We start from the raw sequence: 24,172 nt of genomic DNA on the forward strand, positions 1-24,172 counted from the left end.
ATGTGATATAGCTTAGGCTAGCCTTTTCTGATCCTTCAGCCTTCATTTCACCTCTCAAGTACTGTCATTGTAGGCATGTGCTACTATGCCTAGCTTGTTTTTCCTTATACAGTATTATTAATATTAAAGCTTGCACTTATCCTTTCTTTTTTATTGTTTATGTAGAAATAGCTATAATTTTATTGTTCAGGTAGGACTTTACTGTGTTTCATGGTAGGTGTGTCGGGGGCGGGGATTGAGCCTGGGTCTTGAGCATGCTAAGCATGAACTTTATTTACTGTTGAGCTATATCCTTCATGTGATAGTATTTTTAACATTCACAACTACTATAAGTTTTCCACAAAAGTTTGAGTCTGGAATAGTTCTAAGGTAGTCCCCTTGAGTGTGGATATGGGGTTTTTAAATAGTTAAAAATCTCTCAGTCCATCTGAAGCATGGAATTATTAAACATGAGGCTAATATAGCCAGTTATCTCATCTAGAATAAATTAGCTTTGATAATTTATTAGTTTATTTGTATATTTTTAGTGTGTATGTGTGTGTCTGCCTGTCTGTCTGGAACTCCCATATGCCTGCCTCCAACAGTACACTGCCTCCAGGAGGCCTTAATTTTTAATTGCTATCAGCTGGGGAGACTAGCATTCAGAATACCTAAGTTTATGGGGACACCTGAGTCAGACCACCACAATGCCTTTAGTCCCAGCACTGGGCAGCAGAAGTAGGAGGATTGCCATGAGTTCAAGGCCAGCCTGAAACTACATAGTGAATTTCAGGTCAATCTGGGCTAGAGTGAGACTCTACCTCAAAAAAAAAAAAAAAAATAAAATAAAATAAAATAAAATAAATAAATAAATAAATAAACAAAATAAAAGAAAAAGAAATCTGGTGTTTGAAGCTGGGCTTGGTGGCAGATGCCTTTAATCCCAGCACTTGGGAGACAGAGGCAGGAGGATCACTGTGAGTTTGAGACTATAGAGTGAGTTCCAGGTCAGTCTGACCTAGAGACCCAGCCTTGAGGATAGGTAGGGGAGTAATAAGAGAAAAATCTGATGTTTGAAAATACTGTTTACCTCTGAGAATTGTCTGTACACAAAGTATCCTTACTATGTTTTCTACCTACAAAGGCAAAAATAAATCCTCATGGTTTTTTTTTTTTTTAATTTTAATTTTTATTTATTTGCAAGCAGAAAGAGTCAGAGAGAGAGAGAGAGAGAAGAGAGACAGACAGACAGAGAATGGGCATGCCAGGGCCTATAGCCACTGCAAATGAATTCCATATGCATGTGCCCCTTGTGCATCTGGCTTACTTGGGTTCTGGGGAATCAAACCTGTGTCCTTTGGCTTTGCAGGCAAGCACCTTGGCCACTAAACCCTTTTCAGCCCCTCATGCTTTCTTATTAAAATTTTTATACATGAACATATTGTCATTTAGTCATAATCTGCTCCCTTTACCATCTTTTGCTTTTGTCTGCCTCTCTGATTTATCCAGTAGTGAATCTAGGGCCTCATGTTTCTTAGAGAAGTGCTCTATCACTACCACTGAGCTATATATCCCCAGCGGGGGAAAAAAATTGTTTTGTATTTATTTTATTATATGCCTTGTGATAATTTTAGTATGTATTCACGTCTATTATAAAGTGCCAAAAAACATTTAAAAGTACAACAAATTCCTGTGAGGATATAAATAATAAAGATAATTTATATACTCTGTTACCAAGCTTGATAATTTTTCCTTTACTATGTTTGTTTTAAATGAAGGTTCCTCCTCGGGCAGAAGAAATCACTATTCCAGCTGATGTCACCCCAGAGAGAGTTCCAACACACATCGTAGATTACTCAGGTAATGAGTGATCCCTGATAAGTGAAGCTTTAGGGTTAATCTAATCGTCCTGAAAGTGGATCCTGTCTGAGCTCTAAGGGAGGCTGTGGGGAAGGCAGTAGAAGCACAGTGAAAGGGGAATACTAGTGGTTAATCTAATCATCCTGAAAGTGGATCCTGTCTGAGCTCTAAGGGAGGCTGTGGGGAAGGCAGTAGAAGCACAGTGAAAGGGGGATACTAGTGGTTAATCTAATCGTCCTGAAAGTGGATCCTGTCTGAGCTCTAAGGGAGGCTGTGGGGAAGGCAGTAGAAGCACAGTGAAAGGGGGATACTAGTGGTTAATCTAATCATCCTGAAAGTGGATCCTGTCTGAGCTCTAAGGGAGGCTGTGGGGAAGGCAGTAGAAGCACAGTGAAAGGGGAATACTAGAGGCATAAGAGTGCAGTGGGGACAGTCAGCTAAAAGAAAGTGTGAAAATGCTATCAGGAAATCTGTACTTTGTAAGTTAATTTGAAAATAAATAAATTGAAAAGATGTTCAGCGAGAGCTGAACTTTTCTCTGTCATACATGATCATTTCCTATTCCTGTCTCTTTTATATGTCTCTACCAGCCTCTACCCAGAGCTTCTGTCTGGTACTTTGTCCCAGAAATACTAAGTTTGGTTCCATAATAAAGAAAAGCAAGGGTGAAAGGCAAATGGCAAGTAGTAGATAAATCATTATCCTCCTTGAATTGGCTTGATTGCACAGAGAAGGTCATGATCAGTTTTGTTATCAGACATTTAGGCATGTTCTTGTGAGTTACAAAGGGTTCTGAATTTAAGAATTTGTTGAGGGGCTGAACTCGCCTAGCCCTGGCTTTGATCCTCAGTATCACACACACAATTAAAATACATATAAAGTGAAAATCTGTTTTAATTTTGAATTTGTTCTTCAAGTTGTCAACCTATATTATAAAATAAAATAGCTATCAAAACATGTACCAGGTGGCACATGTGTCTGGAGTTTGTTTTCAGCGGCTGGGCCCTGGTGCACCCATTCTCTCTCTCTCTTCTGCCTCTTTCTTTCTCTCTGTCTCTCAAATAAATAAAAATTAAAATAAATAAATAAATATATATATATATATATGGGCAAGAGTGATGATGCATGTCTTTAATCCCAGCACTTGGGTGACAGAGCTAGGATTGCAGAGAGTTTGAGGTCACCTGAGACTATATAGTGAATTGCAAGTCAGCCTGGGCTAGAACAAGACCCTACCTTGAAAACCTCCTAAAATACACACCCACCCACCCATATTCAGGGCTGGGGAAATTGCTTAGTGGTTAAGGTGCTTACCTGTAAAACCTAAAAACCAAGGTTCAATTACCAAGAACCCATATACCCATGTAAGCCAGATGCACATGGTGGCATATGTGTCTGAAGTACATTTACGGTGTCTAGAGGCCCTGGCGTGCCTATTCTCTTGCTCAATAAAAATTAAAAAATAAAATTAGGGCTGGAGAGATGGTTTAGTGGTTAAGGCATTTGCCTCCAAAGCCAAAGAACCCAGCTTCATTTCCCCAGGACCCAGGTAAGCCAGATGCACAAAGTGGCTCATGCATCTGGAGTTCATTTGCAGCAGCTGGAGGCCCTTGTGTGCCCATTCTCGCTCTATTTCTCTGTTTCCCTCTTTCTCTCTCTCTCATACATAAATAAATAAAATATTTAACTTTAAATTAAAAAAAAATTTAAAGAAAACACATGCCGGACATGGTGGTGCATGCCTTTAATCCCAGCACTTGGGAGGCAGAGGTAGGAGGATAGTGTGAGTTTGAGGCCACTCCGAGACTACATAGTGAGTTTCAGGTTAGCTTGAGCTAGAGCCAGACCCTACCTCGAAAAAAAAAAAAAAAAAAAGAAAAAAAAAACACACATGTTCAAATTTTAAAAAGAGCTTTTTTTTTTTCAATTCTTTTTGAGGCAGGGTCTCATTCTAGCCCAGGCTGACCTGGAACTTATTCTCAAAGTAAGTGTCCAACCTCAGCCTCCCAAATGCTGAAATTAAAGCTGTGAGTCACCACACCAGCTTGTCACTTTGCTTACATATTTGAAGCTCACCTATAATGTTTTCTTCTGTGCACGTGTGCGAGTGTGTGTGTGTGTGTGTGTGTGCATGTGTGCGAGCGTGCACAATAGAGTTTCCTGCCTCTGCAAAGAAATACCAGATGCATGCACTTCGTACATTTGCCTTTACTTAGGTACTAGGGATTGAACTTGGGCCAGCAGGCTTTGCAAACAAGCACCTAATTCAACCACTTAACCATTTCTATAGCCCTTTTAATGATTTATTTATTTGTTTGTTTGTTTGGTTGGTTCTTTTGAGGTAGGGTATCACTGTAGTTCAGGCTGACCTGGTATTCACTATTGTAGTCTCAGGGTGGCCTTGAACTCATGCACTTGTCCTACCTCTGCTTCCAAGTGCTGGGATTAAAGATGTGCGCTACCATACCCAGCCCTTTTTTTTTTTTTTTTTTGGTTTTTCGAGGTAGGGTCTCTCTCTAGCCTAGGCTGATCTGGGATTCACTATGGAGTCTCAGGGTAGTCTCAAACTCACGACAATCCTCCTACCTCTGCTAAGTGCTGGGGTTAAAGGTGTGCACCACCATGCCCAGCTCTGTTCTAAGATAATTTTTTTAATGTGTATAAATGTACTGATCATGCTTTGGATATACTAGTATCTTACATTCTAAAAATGAAACACTACAGCTGCAGTGTACAAAACCTGTAGCCAATGAGCACTTGAAATATAACTGTTGTAATGTGAACTATGTTCTTATAAAAATATATTTTTTTAAATTTTTGTGTTATGTTTATGTATTTATTTGAAAGTGACAGACAGAAAAAGAGGCAGAGAGAAAGAGAGAATGGGCGCGCCAGGGCCTCCAGCCACTGCAAACGAACTCCAGACGCGTGCGCCCCCTTGTGCATCTGGCTAACGTGGGTCCTGTGGAGTTGAGCCTCGAACCAGGGTCCCCAGACTTCACAGGCAAGCGCTTAACCGCTAAGCCATCTCTCCAACCCTTATAAAAATATTTTTAAGGGCTGGAGAGATGGCTTAACGGTTAAGCGCTTGCCTTTGAACCTAAGGACTCTGATTGGATGCTCAGTTCCCCAGTACCCACATAAGCTAGATGCCTCCAAGTCCTGGGATTAAAAGTGTGCAGCATTATGTCATTTTATTAGGATGATGGGGCATAGGTGTTAGCTTCCATATTAGTTTAGTTTTTCATTTTTGTCAACTTCCATAATTGTAGACAATAAACAATGTTAATTCCCTCCGCCGCCCCTGTCCCCTTCACAATTCCATTCTGTATCATATCTGCTCCCCCTCTCCATCAGTCTCTTATTTTTTTGGTTTATTTTTATTTTTTTTAATTTTGTTTATTTATTTACTTATTTGAGAGTGACAGAGAGAGAGAGAAAATGAAAATGGGCATGCCAGGGCCTCCAGCCACTGCAAACGAACTCCAGATGCGTGTGCCCCCTTGTGCATCTGGCTAACGTGGGTCCTGGGGAATTGAGCCTCAAACCGGAGTGCTTAGGCTTCACAGGCAAGCACTTAACTGCTAAGCCATCTCCAGTCCTATTTTATTTATTTGACAGCAACAGACAAAGAAAGAGGCAGGTAGATAGAGAGAGAATGGGCACACCAGAGCCTCCAGCCACTGCAAACGAACTCCAGATGCATGCGCCACCTTGTGCATCTGTCTTACATGGGTCCTGGGGAATACGAGCCTAGAACTGGGGTCCTTAGGGTTTATAGGCAAGCACTTAACTGCTAAGCCATCTCTCCAGCCCAGTCTCTTATTTTGATGTCATCATCTTTTCTTCCTCTTAGAAGGGTTTTGTGTAGGTAGTGTCAGGCACACCAAGGTCATGGATATCCAACCATGTTGTGTCTGGATGACTGCATTGAAAGCACTCCACCCCTTCTTTGCCTCTTATATTCTTCCTGCCCACCTCTTCCACAATGGACTCTGAGTCTTGGAAGGTGTGAAAGAGATGTTTCAGTGCTGAGCACTCCTTTGTCATGTCTTCTGAGCGCTATGGTGCCTTTTGAGTCATTCCAGAGGTCACCACCATCTGAAAACAGAAGCTTCTCTAACCAGAAGTGAGAGTAGCATTAATATTTGGGTATGAACATTAAGAGAAGTTCTTATCGGGCAGTTTGGTGAGCATAATATATGCTTTTAGCCAGACACCTGCAGGTGTTTCACTCCTAGGACTCATGACTCCTCTGTCATAGGTTTTTCAGTATCAGGCATGTATTCCCTCCTGTGGAGTGAGCCTCCAGTCCAATTAGAGAGTGGTTGATTTCCCTGTAACAGACATGCTACTATTGCACCCATTGGCTCGTTTGGCTTGACTGGCCAAACTCAAGGCTTGCAGTGTCCTCTGTTGTTTATCTCCACTGATGATTTCTGTTTCTCTCTATCCCATGGAACTGCATGCAGCTTAGCTTTTTCCAGTGTTCTGCCAGCTGGTCTACATGGAGGAGGTTTTCAGCTCAGCTCCGACAAGATTTCTCAGTGACCTTCCAGCACAGGCATGTGGAGTCTCAGCAATAGGGTCTTACCATCTATTCCTGGTGGGAAACCAAGAGCCTTGGCAATGGCCTGTAATGTTTTTGGGGCATCAGCAACCTTCTTGGCTAACAACTCACTGGAAGGTGTCTCATCCCTGGCACTGAACATTTTCTGGTTTCTATGGCTTCGGTGTGCCATTGTCCAGAAAACTAGGTTTCCATATGACTTATTCATACCCTCTTAGTTTTTTTATTTATATTTTTATTTTAGAGAGAGAGAGAATCGAATGCTAAGCCTTCTTTCCTGCCTTCCCTCTTAGATTTTGTTTAACCCTCCCCCTACCCTTCCTTTACTCAATCTCTTCACTTGACCTCACTTAGGCCTTTCCACCCCCAGTAATCTGGTCTTCTACTTTCATATATAAAATTTCATCCTCTACTTAATAGGTTGATCTTGTATATATGTAATTACAATGATTGTAATGGGGAGGTAATATGATGGAGAATGGAATTTCAAATGGGAAAGTGTGGGGGTGGGGAGGGAGGGAATTACCATGGGATATATTTTATAATCATGGAAAATGTTAATAAAAATTAAAAAAAAATAAAAATAAATAAAATAAAATTTCATCCTCTTAAGTCCTCCCCTCTCCTCTCTTTCGTATAGCCCCTTTGTAGCTTACTGGCCTCTGCTACCAAGTTTTATTCCAACTACAAGTCCCAACATCTGTAGCTAGGATCCACATATGAGAGAGAACGTGTGGCACTTGGCTTTCTGGGCCTGGGTCACCTCACTAAGTATATTCCTTTCCAGGTCCATCCATAATTTCATTTTTCCATAATTTCCATAATTTCATTTTTCTTTACCACTGAATAGAACTACATTGTATAATTGTATCACATCTTCATTGTTAACTCACCAGTTGAGGGACATCTAGGCTGGTTCCATTTCATAGCTATTCTGAATAGAGTGGCAATAAACATGGATGTGCAAGTGTCTCTAAGGTAGTGTGATGAGTAGTTTTTTTTTTTTTGTTAAGGAATTTTTAAAGTATTTATTTACTTGAGACACAAAGAGGCAGAGAGAGAGAGAATGGGTGTGCCAGGGCCTTTGGCCACTGCAAATGAACTCCAGATGCATGAGCCACCTTGTGCATCTGACTTTATGTGGGTACTGGGGAAAAGACCTAGGTCCTTTGGTTTTGCTGGTAAGTGCCTTAACCACTAAGCCATCTCTCCAGCCTTGGTATTTGTTATTTTATTTATTTGATTTATTTTATTTTATTTTATTGAGAGAGAGAGGGAGGAAGGGAGGGAGGGAGGGAGGAAGAGAGAGGCAGATACAGAGAGAATGGGTGCACCAGGGCTTTCATCCACTGCAAATGAACTCCAGAAGCATGTGCCACTTTGTGCATCTGGTTTACATGGGTCCTGGGAATTGAACCTGGGTCCTTCAGCTTTGCAGGCAAGTGCTTAAACCACTAAACCATCTCTCCAGCCCTAGTTAATTAATTAATTTATTTATTTTTGAGTTAGGTTTTCTTGCTAGCTCAGGCTGACCTGGAATTCACTATGTAGTCTCAGGGTGGCCTTGAACTCACAATGATTCTTCTGTCTCTGCCTCCTGAGTGCTGAGCTTAAGTTTGTGTGCCTCTAATGATTACCTTAAAAAAATTTTATGGAAGTTTAAAATGTGAAACACTGACTTGTGTTATTTGTAGAAGCAGAACAGAGTGATGAACAGCTTCATCAAGAAATATCACAGGTAAGTTAAAAATTGTTGCAAGTTTGTATGTGTGTAAAAACAGTGATAATTCTAAGAGTCTTATCTCTCTTTTTGTTTTTTAAGAGTCTTTTGTTTTGTTTTTGCTGTTTTTGAGGTTGGCTCTCACTTTATCCCAGACTGACCTGGAACTTGCTATGTTGTATCAGGCTGGCCTTGAAGTCAGTGATCTTCCTACCTCTGCTTCCAATTCTGTCATCAAGAATTTTTCTTAAAACATTTATTTATTTATTTGTAAGCAGAGAAGAGAGAGAAAAGAGAAACAAGAGAGAATGGTCGCATCAGGGTCTCTAGCAGCTACAAATGGACTCCAGATCCATGTGCCACTTTGTGCATCTGGCTTTATGTGGGTACTGAGGAACTGAACATGGGTTGTTAGCCTTTGCAGGCAAGCACTTAATGCTAAGTCCTCTCTCCAGCCCAATTTTCTTTATTTGAGACAGGGTGTCATGTATCCCACGCTGGCCTTGAACTTAGGCTGATGTTGATTGTCCTTCCTTCACTCCCAGATGGCGGGAGATCAGTTCTGCACTACCATTGCCTGGTTTACCAAGAATTCTCCATTTATTGTTATTGTTGATTTAGAGTATGTATTTCTTAGGAATATTTTCCTCTTATGCAAATTATTTCCAAGTTTTTCTTTCTTTGGCTCAGAAAGCTAGTTGTTAATTAAACTCAACTGTTGTTTAAAATGGCATTAATTTGTTGATTTTTCTTCTAGGCTAATGTCATCTGCATAGTTTATGCTGTTAACAACAAACATTCTATTGACAAGGTATAAATGTATGAATTTTTTCCACTATATTTAAATTTCAGTGGGACACTATTTAAAATCAGGGTCCTGAGCTGGGCATGGTGGCGCACACCTTTAATCCCAGAACTCGGGAGGCAGAGGTAAGAGGATCGCAGTGAGTTCAAGGCCACCCTAAGACTACATAGTGAATTCCAGGTCAGCCTGGACCAGAGTGACACCCTACCTCAAAAAATCAAAAAACCAAAATAAAATAAAGTCAGGGTCTTACTAGAAATCTCAAACAAATCAGATTCATTATATAGGCTGGCCTTGAGCTTCCAGTCTTCCTACCTCAATCCCAAGTATTTTGTTTTGGTTTAGTTTTGAGATACCTCAGGCTATTTTAGAACTCATTTTGTAGGCCAGGCTGGCCTGGAACTTGTGATCCTCTTGCCTCAGCCTCCTGAATGTTGGGATTTCAAATATATGTCAAATTCTTGCTTTGATGGGGTACTATCATAGCTGATCCTCAGTTGAGAATTTTAGGGATCCAAATACAGAATGTTTTTCAAAGAATTTCTGCATCATGCCCTAATGCTTAGCTCTTGTTAATTTTCATTTTAGGTAACAAGCCGATGGATTCCTCTTATAAATGAAAGAACAGACAAAGACAGCAGGTATTTGTTTTCTCACGCAATGTATTGAAAAATTTAAGACAGAAAAGGAGCAAGAAATAGTAATGGGGCTAGTGGGAAGACTCAGTGATTAAAGCACTTGCTTACAAAGCCTAACGACCCAGGTTTAATTCTCCAGGACCCACGTAAAGCCAGATGGACAGTGTCTCATGTGTCTGGAATTTTATTTGTATCAGCTGGAGGCCTGGGCACACCCAATTCCTTCTCTCTCCTCTCTATATCTTTCTGCTTATAAGTAGATAAATAAAATAGTTATTAAAAAGAAATAGTGGGCCGGGCATTGTGGCGCACGCCTTTAATGCCAGCACTTGGGAGGCAGAGGTAGGAGGATCGTTGTGAGCTTAAGGCCACCCCGAGACTCCATAGTGAATTCCAGGTCAGCCTGGGCTAGAGTGAGACCCTACCTCAAAGAAACCAAAAACAAAAACAAAAACAAAAAAAGAAAAGAAGAAAAAGAAATAGTGGGCTGGAGAGATGGATTAGCAATTAAGGTGCTTGCCTGCAAATCCAAAGGACCCAGGTTCCATTTATCTGGAGTTTGCAGTGGCTGGAGGCACTGGCACACCCATGCCCTTCCTCCCTCCCTCCCTCTTTGTCTCTTCTCAAGTAAATAAATAAAAATAATATTAAAAAAAGAAATATTAATGAACATGTATAAGCACTTCACATATATTTATTATATGCTAACACTGCTCCATATGCTTTACTGCTTTCTCTATCTATCTACCTCCATGTGCCTCCACACACCTTTGAAGTTGCAAATAGATTTGCAGAGCCAAAGCACACTCATACTATAATGATTCACATGTGCTGCAGATTAAATATTTTGATAATCTTACATTTCTTTTTCTCAACTCGCTGCTTGAAAAGTGTTTTAAAGTCTGTCATTCTGTGTTGTGTGTGCTTTCTCTCTTGAGTTGCTCCTTTGATACGAAATGATTATTGATTACTCACAGTGTGAGCAATTGGCATTGATTGCTCACAGTATGCTGTCTGTCAAAACATTGGACTTGGGAAATAATTTGAAATTTGGTTTGGCTACTTATAAGCTCTAGCCTTTGATTTCATTTGACTTTCTAGTTTCCTCAACTGTGAGGATAAAGGTAATACCTATCTTGTCTATATTTTTTTATGTTGAGAATCAAATTAAACAATTCATATAAAATAAATGCAAGTTCTCTGAAAACCCTCTAGATCTTCATTTAGGAATTCATGTTGGGAGATTCTGTGCAATTCTTTGAGAGAGAAAAGTCTGCTAGGGAAATAGTAAGAGATTACACCTTCTGTAGTTTTCTAAGCAGAATGGTAGTTATGTGTACATAAATATTTGAGATTTTCCCCCTATTTTTAAATATTTATTTATTTATTAGAGATAGAACAAGAGAGTATGGGCATGTCAGGGCCTCCAGCCACTGCAAATGAACTCCAGATGCATGTGCCACTTTGTGCATCTGGCTTACATGGGTACTAGGGAATCAAATCCAGGTTATTAGAGTTTTAAGTGAAAATAGAAACATTTTTCTTACAATATTACCTAATTGTGCATAGGCTATTTATGAAGCATTTGGATCTTTTTAAATGAAATCAGAGTCCCTAATTTTATATATCTGGTTCTTTACTCAGTATTTTAGATTTCTTCTTCAATTCAACTTTGACATTCTGGAGAACTGCTTCCAAACAGATTGCTTTCTCTTCCATATTTAGAGAAAGGAGATTTTGTGACTTAGATGGCGTCTCATGTGTTGGGTCTCAGAGTGCTAGATGGTTCTTTTCTTTATTGTGTTTTAAAGTTGTGGTTAATGACAAAGTTATATTGTCCAATGCTGTAGCTTCTACTCATTTGTGGCAATTTAAGCTAATTAAAATAAAACAAAACTAAAGTTTTAAGTTCCTCTATAGACTTAGCCACATTTCATCTGTAAAGCCTTCACTTGGGTCTACCAGTTGGTCATATTGGTAACTACCTGTAGCTAGTAGTTAAGGTCACTGACAGTGCAGATAAAGATCATCATCATAGAATGTTGTATGGGACAGGGCTGCTTTGAAGGGCCTGGCACATGTATACTCCTGGTATTGTCTGTCCTAGTTTGACCCATTTCTAGAAGGAATTCTTCAGAGAAAGTACTTTAGCCAAGCTTTGTCAAGCACCAGTTTAGGTTACTGAATTAACTTTTTTATTTTCTGTTTTTTAATTCTTTTTTTCTTTTTCCTTTTTTTTAGTTTTTCGAGGTAGGGTCTCGCTCTAGCCCAGGCTGATCTGGAATTCACTATGTAGTCTCAAGGTGGCCTCAAACTCACAGCGATCCTTCTACCTCTGCCTTTGGAGTACACAGATTAAAGGAGTGCACCACCATCCCCAGCTTTCTTTTTCTTTATTTCTTTTTTTTTTTTTTTTTTTTTGAGGTAGGGTCTCACTCTAGCCCAGGCTGACCTGGATTTACTATGTGGTCTCAGGGTGGCCTCGAACTCACGCTGATCCTCCTACCTCTGCCTCCCAAGTGCTGGGATTAAAGGCATGTGCCACCACGCCCGGCTCTCTTTTTCTTTTTGAATTAACTTTTTAATTGTTCCCTTACTATCACTAAAACACTCTAGCTAATTTCGTGGCTCTTTTATATTTTTAAAATATTTACTTATTTATTTATTTGAGAGAGAAAGAGGCAGATAAAGAGAGAAAGAATGGGTGCATCAGAGCCTTTAGCCATGGCAGTTGAAATCCAGCTGCACGCACCACCTTATGCATCTGGCTTATGTGGGTTCTGGGGAATCTAACCTGGATCCTTAGGCTTGGCAGGCAAGTGCCTTAATGGCTAAGCCATCTCCAGCCTTTCTTTTTATTTTTGTATTGTACTATTATTATTATTATTTTGGTGGGGGTATACTATATTGTCAAGGCTGTTATTGAACTTGTAAATTTCCTGCTTCAACCTCCCAAGTAGCTTGGATTAAAGGTCTATACCATTGTGTCCTGCTGGTAGCCTTTTTAGTACCACATAGATATGGCTTTTAAAAACTTACTTTGGCAGTGATCACTGGGATGACTCAAATCACCATAGTGCTGAGAAGAAATGACAGTAGAGTGTTCAAAACTGAGACATCTCTATCATACCTTCTAAGGCTCAGGATCCATTGTAGAAAAGGTAGCAGAATAATCTAAGAGCCAAAGAAAGGGTAGGACTGCTTCTAGTGCAGTCTTCCAGATATAAAGTGGCATAGATATCCATGACTTTGCAATGCCTAGCACTACCTACACAAGATCTTCGTAATAGGAGGAAAATATGAAGCAATCAAAATAAAAGAGGGGCTAGAGAAATGGTTTAGCAGTTAAGATGATTGCCTGTGAGCAAACCTAAGAACCCAGGTTCGATTCCCCAGTACCCATGTAAGCCAGATGCACAAAAGGGCACATTTATCACATTTATCTGGAATTCATTTGTAGTGTCTGGAGTCCCTGCCATGCCCATTCTTACTTACTCTTTCAAATAAATTAAAAAAGAAAGATCAAAATAAAAGAGACCTATTAAGGGTAGACTTTTGAAGAGGTGGGGAGGAAATTATGGTTTATTGTCTATAGTTATGTAAGCTGTCAAAAGAAGATCACCGGCTGGGGAGATGTCTTAGTGGTTAAGGTGCTTGCCTGAAGAGTGTAACAACCGAAGTTTGATTCCCTAATAATCACATAAAAGCCAGATGCACAAAGTAGTGCACATGTCTGAAACTAGTTTGCAGCAGCTGGAGGCCTTGGTGTGTCCATTATAGGTGTACTCCTTTAACCCTAGCACTTGGGAGGCAGAAGTAGGAAGGAGGATTGCAGTAAATTATGTCTAGCCTGAGAATACATAGTGAATTCCAGGTCAGCCTGGGCTAGAGTAAGACCCTACCTTGAAAAACCAAAAAGACAAAAGAAAAAAAAAAATCACACATGTAAGTAAAATATGAGGCTGGAGAGATGGTTTAGCAGTTAAAGCACTTGCCTACAAAGCCAAAGTACCTAGGTTCAACTCCTCAGCACCCATGTAAGCCAGATGCAGAAGGTGGTGCATATGTCTGGAGTTGTTTGCAGTAGCTTGAGGCCCTGGTGTGCCCATTCTTCCTCTCTGTTTCTATCTCCCTCTTTTTCTCAAATAAATAAATAAATAAAATATTTTTTAAAAAGAAGTAAAATAGAGCCAGGCATGATGGTGCATACCTTTAATCCCAGCACTCAGGAGGCAGAGGTAGGAGGATCACTGAGAGTTCAAGGCCATCCTGAGACTACGTAGTGAATTCCAGGTTAGCCTGGGCTAGAGTGAGATCCTACCTCGAAGAAAAAAAAAAAGAAGTAAAATAGTATAATGAATCTGTAGTATAGTTTTACAATGCTGGGACAAACATCCAACCAAACACAGTTCTATGGGAGGAAGGTATTTATTTCAAACTTCCAGATACAGGGGAAGTTTCGTCAATGGTGGAAGAAGTTGGCTCCCATTCGTAAATCCAAGCAGAGAAACATCACTAAACAGCCAGAACCACCAGCACACACCAACTGGCAGCAAGTAGGAACCCCAGAGCTTAAACCTCTCTGTCTACCTTTGGGCTGGAATTCAAATCTGTCCCAGTGACATGCCCTCATATAGCCTGAGTCTGCCTGCTGGGGGCTGAAGTTGAAAATACATTTTTTTTTTTTTTAATGAGAGAGAGAGGGAGGGAGGGAGGGAGGGAGGGAGGAAGAAGGGTCTCTCTCAGCCACTGCAGTCAAACTACAGGTGCTTGTGCCACCTAGTGGACATGTGTGACCTTGCGCTTGTCTCACTTTGTGTATCTGGCTAACATGGGACCTGGAGAGTGGAACATGGGTCCTTAGGCTTTGCAGGCAGGTGCTTTAACCACTAAGCAATCTCTCCAGCCCCAAACACAATTTTAATAAAACATCTGGATCTAGGGGGACATATATTCAAACTACCACAGAATCCCTGTATATGGGTCACCCATGTTAATCCATGGCCAGTCTTGTTTCAGTATTAGTACTTCTACTGGGGCCATTTCAAAACAAATTGAGACAATCATACCACACTTAATATTTTAATATCTACCTCTAAAAAGTAGCAGATCATTGCATTTAAAAGTGTTGATCAGGGGCTGGAGAGATGGCTTAGTGGTAAAATGCACTTGCTGCATAAGCTTGCCAACCAGAGTTCAGAAACCCCCCCCCCAACCATGTAATGCTGGGTGTAAACTGTGTGTGTCTGTAATCCCAGTGCACCTGTGGCCATGGGACGCAGAGCCAGGAGAAACCTGAAGCAGGTCTGCTGATCTGCATGCTTGTACCTCCCCACCCCCCACAAGTTTAAAACAGTGCTGATCAGATTAGATCTTGTCCCTGCTCATAGCCCTTTAGTTGTTTCCCATTTGCAGTAATGGTAAAGCCCACACTCAGCATAGCTTGTAAATCTCTATGTGCCTGGCCTTTTATCCTTTCTCTAGCCCTGTTTCATATTTTGCTTATTACTTACCACTCTGTCATCACCACCACCCTCATTCTCTGGTCCCACCATGTTCTGTAAATATGGAGCCTCTACACGTAGTTTCTTATCTTCCTGCCAGCTCTTGCACTTCATGTAGCAGATCCATCTCCTTGGCTTAAATGTCACTTCTCAAGAGAAATTTTTCCTTGATTGCTGTTTATCATTATTTACTATTTGCTTACCACTATTTGCTTACCATTACTGTGTCCTATGTGCTCCTGTTCAGTTCCTTCATAGCACCCACTGAATTGGAAATTGTCTTAGGCTTTCATTATTGCAATATGCTCTATTTCAGGCTGCCTTTGATATTGGTTGGGAACAAATCTGATCTGGTGGAATATAGCAGTATGGAGACCATCCTTCCTATTATGAACCAATATACGGAAATAGAAACCTGTGTGGAGGTATGCCTCATCTTTAATTTGGAAACTTACTGTCAATAAATTCTCACTAATTTGAGGTTCAGAATAGGAGAGGGGATTATATGGGTTAGAAATACATTTTTGTTCTTTGTGAAGTCACGTAAACCAAATAACATGAGATTTGGAGTTGGTCTCTGAGCTCCTTATAGACAGCCATACTATGGTATCTACAGAGTAAAATGTACTTTTCAGTTTCTTCAAAGAATTTTACTGTTACTTTTTTTTGGGGGGGGGTTCAAGGTAGGGCCTCATTCTAGTCCAGGCTCACCTGGAATTCACTGTGTAATCTCAGACTGGTTTCAAACTCATAGTAATCCTCCTACTTCTGCCTCCCGAGTGCTGGGATTAGGTATGTGCCACCATGTCTGGCCTTATATTTACATTTAAAAAATTATTTTTGAAAAATATATTTTTGCCTTTCACTATTAATCAGGGTATAAAATTTGAAACTATTTTTTTTTAGTGTTCAGCAAAAAACCTGAAGAATATATCAGAGCTCTTTTACTATGCACAGAAAGCTGTTCTTCATCCCACAGGACCCCTGTACTGCCCAGAAGAGAAGGAGGTAATCCTAGGGCCTAAATATCAGAGTAACTCTAGTATGATAGTGATTTTTAGTGATTCTTAAGTATTTTTATAAAGATGAAACTGTTAAAGTTGAATTATATTTTATTGCTTATTAAATTATTACATTTTCTTAGTTTTGTTCCATGGCATTGATATTAAATCCATAGAATGTTTTCCATGTAAATATTATTTCAGGTAGTGCCATTAAAATAAACAGAAGAATTGATAACAATAACAACAAAAATGCCAAAGACTTGGCTTATTTTTTGCTTACTTTGCAATTCTAAAATGTATGAACTTGACTTCAAAAAAGTCGATAGCGTGTTTTGTTTTGGTTTTGGTTTTTCAAGGTAGGGTTTCACTCTATCCCACGCTGACCAGAATTCACTGTGTAGTGTTAGGCTTCCCTCAAACACCTACCTGTGCCTCCCAAGTGCTGGGATTAAAGGCTCAAGCCACCAGTTGGAGGTAGTGTTTTTGTTTTTTTGTTATTTTTGTTTACTTGTTTTGTGTAGGGAATTGAACCCAAGGATTTGTGTTCTATCTTTGAGCTGCATCCCAAGGCATTGTGTAATTTTTTTTGTTGTTTGTTTGTTTTCATATTTATTTATTTGAGGATATGAGGGTGATCTGGCTGTGACATCTGTCACACCATTGATCAATAGGGTTGGTCTGGCTGGCTGGGGTTGTCGCCTTCCTTCCTCATTGCTCCATGTGCCTTCCGCCCAAAGCTGTGTGCTAGGTCGAAGAGGACGACCTTCCCCGAATAGAGTAGGACTGGTCTTTGGTCCAGGGTATACGAGTAGCCACACTCCCCTGCTAGAACCTCCAAACAAGCTCTCATGTTTATTTATTTGAGACACACACACACACACACACACACACACACAGAGAGAGAGAGAGAGAGAGAGAGAGAGAGAGAGAGAGAGAGAGAGAGAGAGACAGAGAAGCAGAGAAGCAGATAGAGAGAGAGAATGAGCTCTCCAGGGCCTCTAGCCACTATAAAGGAACTCTAGACGCATGTGTCACTTTGTGAATCTGGCTGTACATGAGTAGTGGGTAATAGAATCTGGGTCCTTAGGCTTTGCAGGCAAGCACCTTAAGTACTTAGCCATCTCTCCAGCTCTTGTGTAGTTATCTTGACATGAGTATCACATGTAATACAACTCACATAAAGCTGGACACATGGAGCATGTGTCTGTAATCCCAGTATGCCTATGGCAGTGTGAGGTACAATCAGGAGAGAGAGAGAGAGAAAGAAGCAGATAGACAGTGGGTACACTAGGGTGTCCAGCCACTGCAAATGAACTCCAAACACATGTACCACCTCATACTTTTGGCTTCCATGGCTACTGGGGAATCACACCTGGGTCCTTTAGCTTTGTGGACAAGTGCCTTAACTGCTAAGCCATCTCTCCAGTCCTGGTGAGCAGTTTTATATAACAAGTGCTTTTAACCACTGAGACATCTCCTTAGTCCTGATTAAATTTTTTGAGATATAACACACATACATAATGTTTGCAGTTGGATAGTTTTTAGTATATTCACAAAGTTATGCAACTATTACCTAATTCCAGAACATTTCATTCCCTCAAAGAATCCCTGTATTCATTAGCAGTCACTGCCAAACCCACACTCTGCCCTACACACTGCATTTGCCTTTTTCTGGACATTTCAGATCAGTGGAATCATTCATTGAGTGGCTTTTTTATTTTTGGCTTCTTTCACTTGGCATAGTGCTTTCAAGGTTCATCCATACTGTATTGCATGTATCAGTATTTCATTTTTTCTGGTTAAATAAAATTTCATTTTCTAGATGTACCAAACCTCTATTTATTTATTTATTTTTCAAAGGACGGTCTTGCTTTAGTCCAGGCTGACCTGGAATTCACTATGTAGTCTCAGGCTGGCCTCAAACTCAAAACGATCCTCCTACCTCACACTCCTGAGTGCTGTGATTAAAGGTGTGCACCAGTACACTGTGCCATACCTTACCTGTTGATGGACATTTAAGTAATTTGTCCAGTTCAGCCTGGGCTAGAGTGAAACCCTACCTCTAAAAACAAAAACAGGAAAAATGTATTTGCATGTTTGTGCATATGTGTATATAGCTTACCAGGACCTTTTGCTGCTACAAACAATGGAGGCATGCATCCCTTGGCAATGGCCTGTAATGTTTTGGGGGCATCAAGGACCTCGCTGGCCAACAACTCACTGGAGGTATCCCATCCCTGGCACTGAAAATTTTCTAACAATGATCTATGGCTCCTGAGTGTTCCATTGTTCGAAACCGGAGGATTCCATATGATTTATTTGGATCCTCTTAGATTTTGATGAGCCCTCCCTCCACCTTTCCTCTACTCAGTCTCTTCCCCTGACCTCACTTTGGGCCTTTTCATTAATCTATTCTTCTACTTACATTAATCTATTCTTCTACTTACATATATATTTATAATCATCCTTTTGAAATCTTTCTCAGGCATTTCCTGTAACTCATTCTCACTGGAGGTCATTTCTGATGCATTAATACTTTTTGATGGATTTATATTGTCTTGATTTTTGGTGTTTCTTGTGTTATAATGCACATATTTGTGTATTTTTGATTAATGCTTGGATTTTCTAATTAGCTGCAGTATTGTTAGATGTATCAAGCTAACACTATATATCTTCAGGGTAGGAGCTTAAGGTGCCTGGTGTGGCTCTTAAGACTCTCAGAGTATCTACAAAAGTGTGTTGGTTTGCCTGTTATCAGAGTATTCAAGTAGGCTGTGTTGAACAATATACAGGCAGATTCTAATATTTAACTTAACAATGAACACATTCAATGAAAACAGCATAGATTTTTTATGCAAGAGTAGGTATTGTGACAACCAGATCATCTAACAAAGTCATAGTCCCTTAGGATGTTTGTTACCTCACACCCTTAATCCTGTCAATGAGGAGGCTAAGATTTCTGGTCTGTTGAGGGCTCCAAGTCAGCTTGTGACTAAGTGAGACCCTTCCCTTTGGGATGGTTTTGTTCTCAGTTGTGTTGTGCTCTTGCTTGGGTCCCTCTTTGCTGCGCTGTGGACTCACATAGGCTGGCTGGGTCAGTGGATCACTGCTCTGATCACCTGTGCTGGGTGCTGTGTAGGTGAGCTCCCTTCCCCAGGTCTGTGGTGCTTGTGCTGGTGGTGGGGAGAAGAGGCTGTATATGGTAGGTGAAATTCTCCCACTGGTCCTTGTGATCCTCTTTTTTACGAGTCTCTCCTCCATTCTTCCCTGCCATCCTCCCTTCGTGTCTCTTGAGTTTGCGAGAAGGCCTCTGTGAGTGGAGAATCCCCTTACCTTGCTTTTCTTGGGGCTCAGGCTTAGCCTGGAGGCCGGGGCCATGCATGTGGTCTCTAGATGCTCTGGATCTCTGCTACTTACCTGTTGCAGTTGATAATTTCTTATACCCTTCACTTCTGTATTTTGCAGGTTTGTTTGTTTATTTATTTATTTGGCTATTTCTCCCCTATGCTGCTTTGGCGTGGTTCCTATGCCATCAACTTAACCAGAAGTCCTTTAATGCTTTTTTTATAGTAATTTTGGCACTATGTTATAAGGTAGTTAGCAGTAAAAATCACATTGGAACTGGAGAGATGGCTCAGCACTTAAGGCACTTGTCTGCGAAACCTAATGACCTGAGTTCATCAATTCACCAGTATCTACATAAAGACAAATGCACAGTGGTGCATGCGTCCAGAGTTCATTTGCAGAGGCTGAAGACTTTGGTGTGCCCCTTCTCTCTCCTCTCTCTACCTCCCTCTTCTCTATCTCTTTTTTTCTCTGTGTCTCTCTCTCTCTCACTCTCACTCTCACTCTCTTTTTGTTTTTTCAAGGTAGTATCTCATTCTAGTCCACTCACTATGTAGTCTTAGGCTGGCCTTGAACTCATCGTGATCCTTCTACCTCTGTCTTGTGAGTGCTGGGATCCTTTCTATCTCTTTCTGCTTGCAAATAAATAAAATAAAAATACTTTTTGAAATTAAATAATTTTTAAAATTGGGTTGGGGATTCTGGTGTGGTGGCACATGTCTTTAATCCTAACATTCAGGAGGCTGAAGTAGGAGGATTGATGTGAATTTGAGGCCAGCATGGGCTACAGAATGAGTTCCAGGTCAGCCTGGGCTAGAATGATACTCTGTATCAGAAAGCAAACAGAAGCCTGGCATGGTGGAGTACGCCTTTAATTCCAGCACTGGGGAGGCAGAGGTAGAAGAATCCCAGTGAGTTCAAGGCCACCCTGAGACTACATAGTTAATTCCAGGTCAGCCTGGGCCAGAGTGAGACCCTACCTCGAAAAAACAAAACAAAACAACAAAAACCAAACAATCAGAAAAAGAATTTATTTTCTCTTATTAGCATTTTGCTCTGGGCAGCCATATAGGTGACATTATAAGTTAATAAGTGGACATTCCCTCACCTTGCCATCTCATTTCTGTGATTCAGTGAGGTCCATAAGAGCTCTACTTATAAGTTTAAATAAACTTTAAAGAATTTCCTGAAATGTTGTTTCTTTCTTTGTTAGTTTTCTGTGTAGTGTTAAAGATTGCTAGGCAAGAATTATTCCCCTCAGCTACATTCTTAACCCTGGGAAGTCAGTTTCATTATTTCTCAGAATCGTTTTGTTGATTACCCCACATTAATCATACAAACTAGAAGTGTGTGGGCCTTATTTTTAAATAGTCAGATATTTATACTTTATAGATCCTAAAATAAGTAAGGAAATACCTATCTGCATTGCTTATATAAAAGTTTTTATTTCCCTCATTGAGTATCCTTTTTATTTTATTTTAATTTTCTTTATTTATTCGAGAGAGAGAGAGAAATGGGCAGGAAAAGAGAGACAGAGAGAGAGAATGGCTGCTCCAGGGCCCCCAGCAGCTGCAAAGGAATTCCAGATGTGTGTGCTCCTTGTATATCTGGCTTACGTGGGTCCTGGGAAATCAAACCTGGTCACTTTGCAGGCAAGCGCTTTAACCACTAAGCCATTTCTCTAGCCCTCACTGAGTATTCTTTCTTTTTATTATTAACAACTTCCATGATTATAAAAAATATCACATGGTAATACCCTTCCTCCCGGCACTTTCCCCTTTGAAACTCCATTCTCCATCATATCCCCTCCTCCTCTCAATCTCTTTTATTTTTTTTCTTTCTTCAAATTTTTATTAACAACTTCTATGATTATTAAAACAAAACTCATGGTAATACCCTCCCTCCCCCAATTTCCTCTGTGAAACTCCCTTCTACATCATATCCTCTCCCCATCTCAATCAGTCTCTCTTTTATTTTAATGTCATGATCTTTTCTCCTCTATTATGATGTTCTTGTGTAGGTAGTGTCAGTCACTGTGAGGCCATGGATATCCAGGCCATTTTGTATCTGGGAGAGCACATTGTAAGGAGTCCTGCCCTTCCTTTGGCTCTTACATTCTTTCCACCACCTCTTCTGCAATAGACCCTGAGCTTTGGAAGGTATGATAGAGATATTGTAGCGCTGAGCACTCCTTTGTCACTTCTTTCCAGCACCGTGATGCCTTCTGAGTCATCTCAAGGTCACTACCATCTGAAAAGAGAAGATTCTCTACCAAAAATGAGAGTAGCATTAATATAAGGGTACGAACATTAAGAGAAGTGCTTACTTTTAGCCAGACAGCTGTAAACGTACATCCCGATGGCTCATGACTACCCCTGTTTTATTTTTTCAGTATCAGGGATTTATTTCCTCCCATGAAGCAGGCTCTAGTCCAGTTAGAGGGCAGCTGGTTTCCACCATGACAGACATGCCACTTTTGCACCTGTTGGCTCATTTGGCCTGGCTGACCAAATAAAAGGCTTGCAGTGTCCACTGTTGAGTACCTTCACTGGTGATTTCTCTTTCTGCCATTGAACTGCATGCAGAATGCCATCTTCCAGCTTTCTGCCAGCTGGCCTACATGGAGGAGGATATGAGCTCAGTTCCAGCAGGAATTCTCAGTGACCTTGCAGCCCAAGTACATGGAGTCTTCAGCAATAGCGTCTTACCATCTATTCCTGGTGGGAAACCAAGTGCCTTGGCAATGACCTATAATGTTTTGGGGCATTAGGGACCTCCCTGACCAACAACTCACTATCCCATCCCTGGCACTGAAAATTTTCTAGCAACAGCGTACAGCTCCTGAAAAAAAGGTTTCTATATGATTTATTTATATCCTCTTAGATTTTGATTAGCCCTCCCTCCACCTTTCCTGTACTCAATCTCTTCCCCTGACTTCACTTTGGGCCTTTTCACCCCCATTAATCTATTCTTTTACTTACATATATATATTACCATCCTATTAAGTCCCCCATCCCTTCCTTTCTCTTCCCTTTATATCTCTTTTCTAGCTTACTGGCCTTTGCTATTGAGTTTTCTTCCTACTCATGCCAAAGTCCAATCATCTGTAACTAGAATCCACATATGTGAGAGAACATGCGACATTTGGTTTTCTGGGCTTGGGTTACCTCACTTAGTATAATCCTTTCCAGATCCATCCATTTTCCTGCAAATTTCATAAATTCATTTTTATTTACCACTGAGTAGAACTCCATTGTATAAATGTGCCATATTTATCTTCATTATCCATTCATCAGTTCAGGGACATCTAGGCTGGTTCTATTTCACAGCTATTATGAATTGAATAGCAATAAAACATGGTTGAACAAGTATCCTTAAGGAAATGAGATGAGTCCTTAGGATATATGCCTAGGAGTGTTATAGCTGGGTCATATGGTATATCTATTTTTAGCTGTCTTAGGAACCTCCACCCTGATTTCCACAATGGCCGGACCAGATTGCATTCCCATCAACAGTGCAGAAGGCATTTATGGTTATTTGTTTTCATGATTGTAGCTAATCTGACAGGAGTGAGATGGAATCTCAACGTAGTTTTAATCTGCATTTCCCTGATGACTAGGGATGTAGAACATTTTTTAAATGCTTATTGCCACCTGTATTTCTTTTGAGAACTCTCTATTTAGTTCTATAGCCCATTTTTTAATTGGCTTGTTTGATTTCTTATTATTCAATTTTTTGAGTTCTTTGTATATCCTAGATATTAATCCTCTATCAGATGTATAGCTAGCAAAGATTTTTTTCCCATTCTGTAGGTTGCCTCTTTGCTTTATTCACAGTGTCCTTTGCCATACAAAATCTTTGTAATTTCATGAGATCCCAGCGGTTAATCTGTGGTTTTATTGCCTGAGCAACTGGGGTTGTATTCAGAAAGTCTTTGCCAAGACCAATATGCTGAAGGGTTTCCCCTACTTTTTCCTCTAGCAGTTTCAGAATTTCAGGGCTGATGTTAAGGTCTTTGATCCATTTAGACTTTTTTTTTTTAATTTTTTAAATTTATTTATTTATTTATTTGAGAGCGACAGACACAGAGAGAAAGACAGATAGAGGGAGAGAGAGAGAATGGGCGCGCCAGGGCTTCCAGCCTCTGCAAACGAACTCCAGACGCGTGCGCCCCCTTGTGCATCTGGCTAACGTGGGACCTGGGGAACCGAGCCTCGAACCGGGGTCCTTAGGCTTCACAGGCAAGCGCTTAACCGCTAAGCCATCTCTCCAGCCCCCATTTAGACTTTTAATTCTTGTACATGGAGAGAGAGAAGAATCTATTTTCATCCTTCTACAGATACATATCAAGTTTTCCCAGCACCATTTGCTGAAGAGGCTGTCTTTTTTCCAATGAGTATTTTTTTTTAATCAAATACCAGGTGGTTATAGGTACTTGGACTTACATCTGGGTCCTCTATTATGTTGCATTCATCTACATGCCTGCTTTTGTGCCAGTACCATGCTGGTTTTGTTACTATGGTTATGTAGTATAGGTTAAAATCAGTTATGGTGATACCACCAGCCTCATTTTTGTTGTTCAGTATTGTTTTAGATATTTGAGATTTTTAGTGATTCCAAATGAATTTTTGGATTTTTTTTTTCTATTTCTGTGAAGAATGCCATTGGAATTTTGATGGGGATTGTATTAAATGTGTAGGTTGCTTTTGGTAAGATTGCCATTTTCACAATATTGATTCTTTGGATC

General features: G+C 40.4%; 1 protein-coding gene across 13 annotated transcripts in view; it reads left to right on the forward strand.

Annotated features, from left to right (window-relative positions):
* Rhot1 (ras homolog family member T1) overlaps positions 1–24,172 on the forward strand; it is a 112,158-nt gene that overhangs the window by 35,597 nt on the left and 52,389 nt on the right. For all 13 annotated transcript variants that reach the window (XM_045158814.1, XM_045158815.1, XM_045158826.1 and 10 more), the window contains 6 exons: positions 1,758–1,839; positions 8,104–8,147; positions 8,887–8,940; positions 9,523–9,575; positions 15,393–15,501; positions 15,983–16,084. In XM_045158814.1, coding sequence (XP_045014749.1) covers positions 1,758–1,839; positions 8,104–8,147; positions 8,887–8,940; positions 9,523–9,575; positions 15,393–15,501; positions 15,983–16,084 — 444 coding nt within the window. The remainder of the gene's footprint in view (positions 1–1,757; positions 1,840–8,103; positions 8,148–8,886; positions 8,941–9,522; positions 9,576–15,392; positions 15,502–15,982; positions 16,085–24,172) is intronic.

This window comes from Jaculus jaculus, chromosome 9 (assembly GCF_020740685.1).
Source record: "Jaculus jaculus isolate mJacJac1 chromosome 9, mJacJac1.mat.Y.cur, whole genome shotgun sequence".
NCBI lineage: Eukaryota > Metazoa > Chordata > Mammalia > Rodentia > Dipodidae > Jaculus > Jaculus jaculus.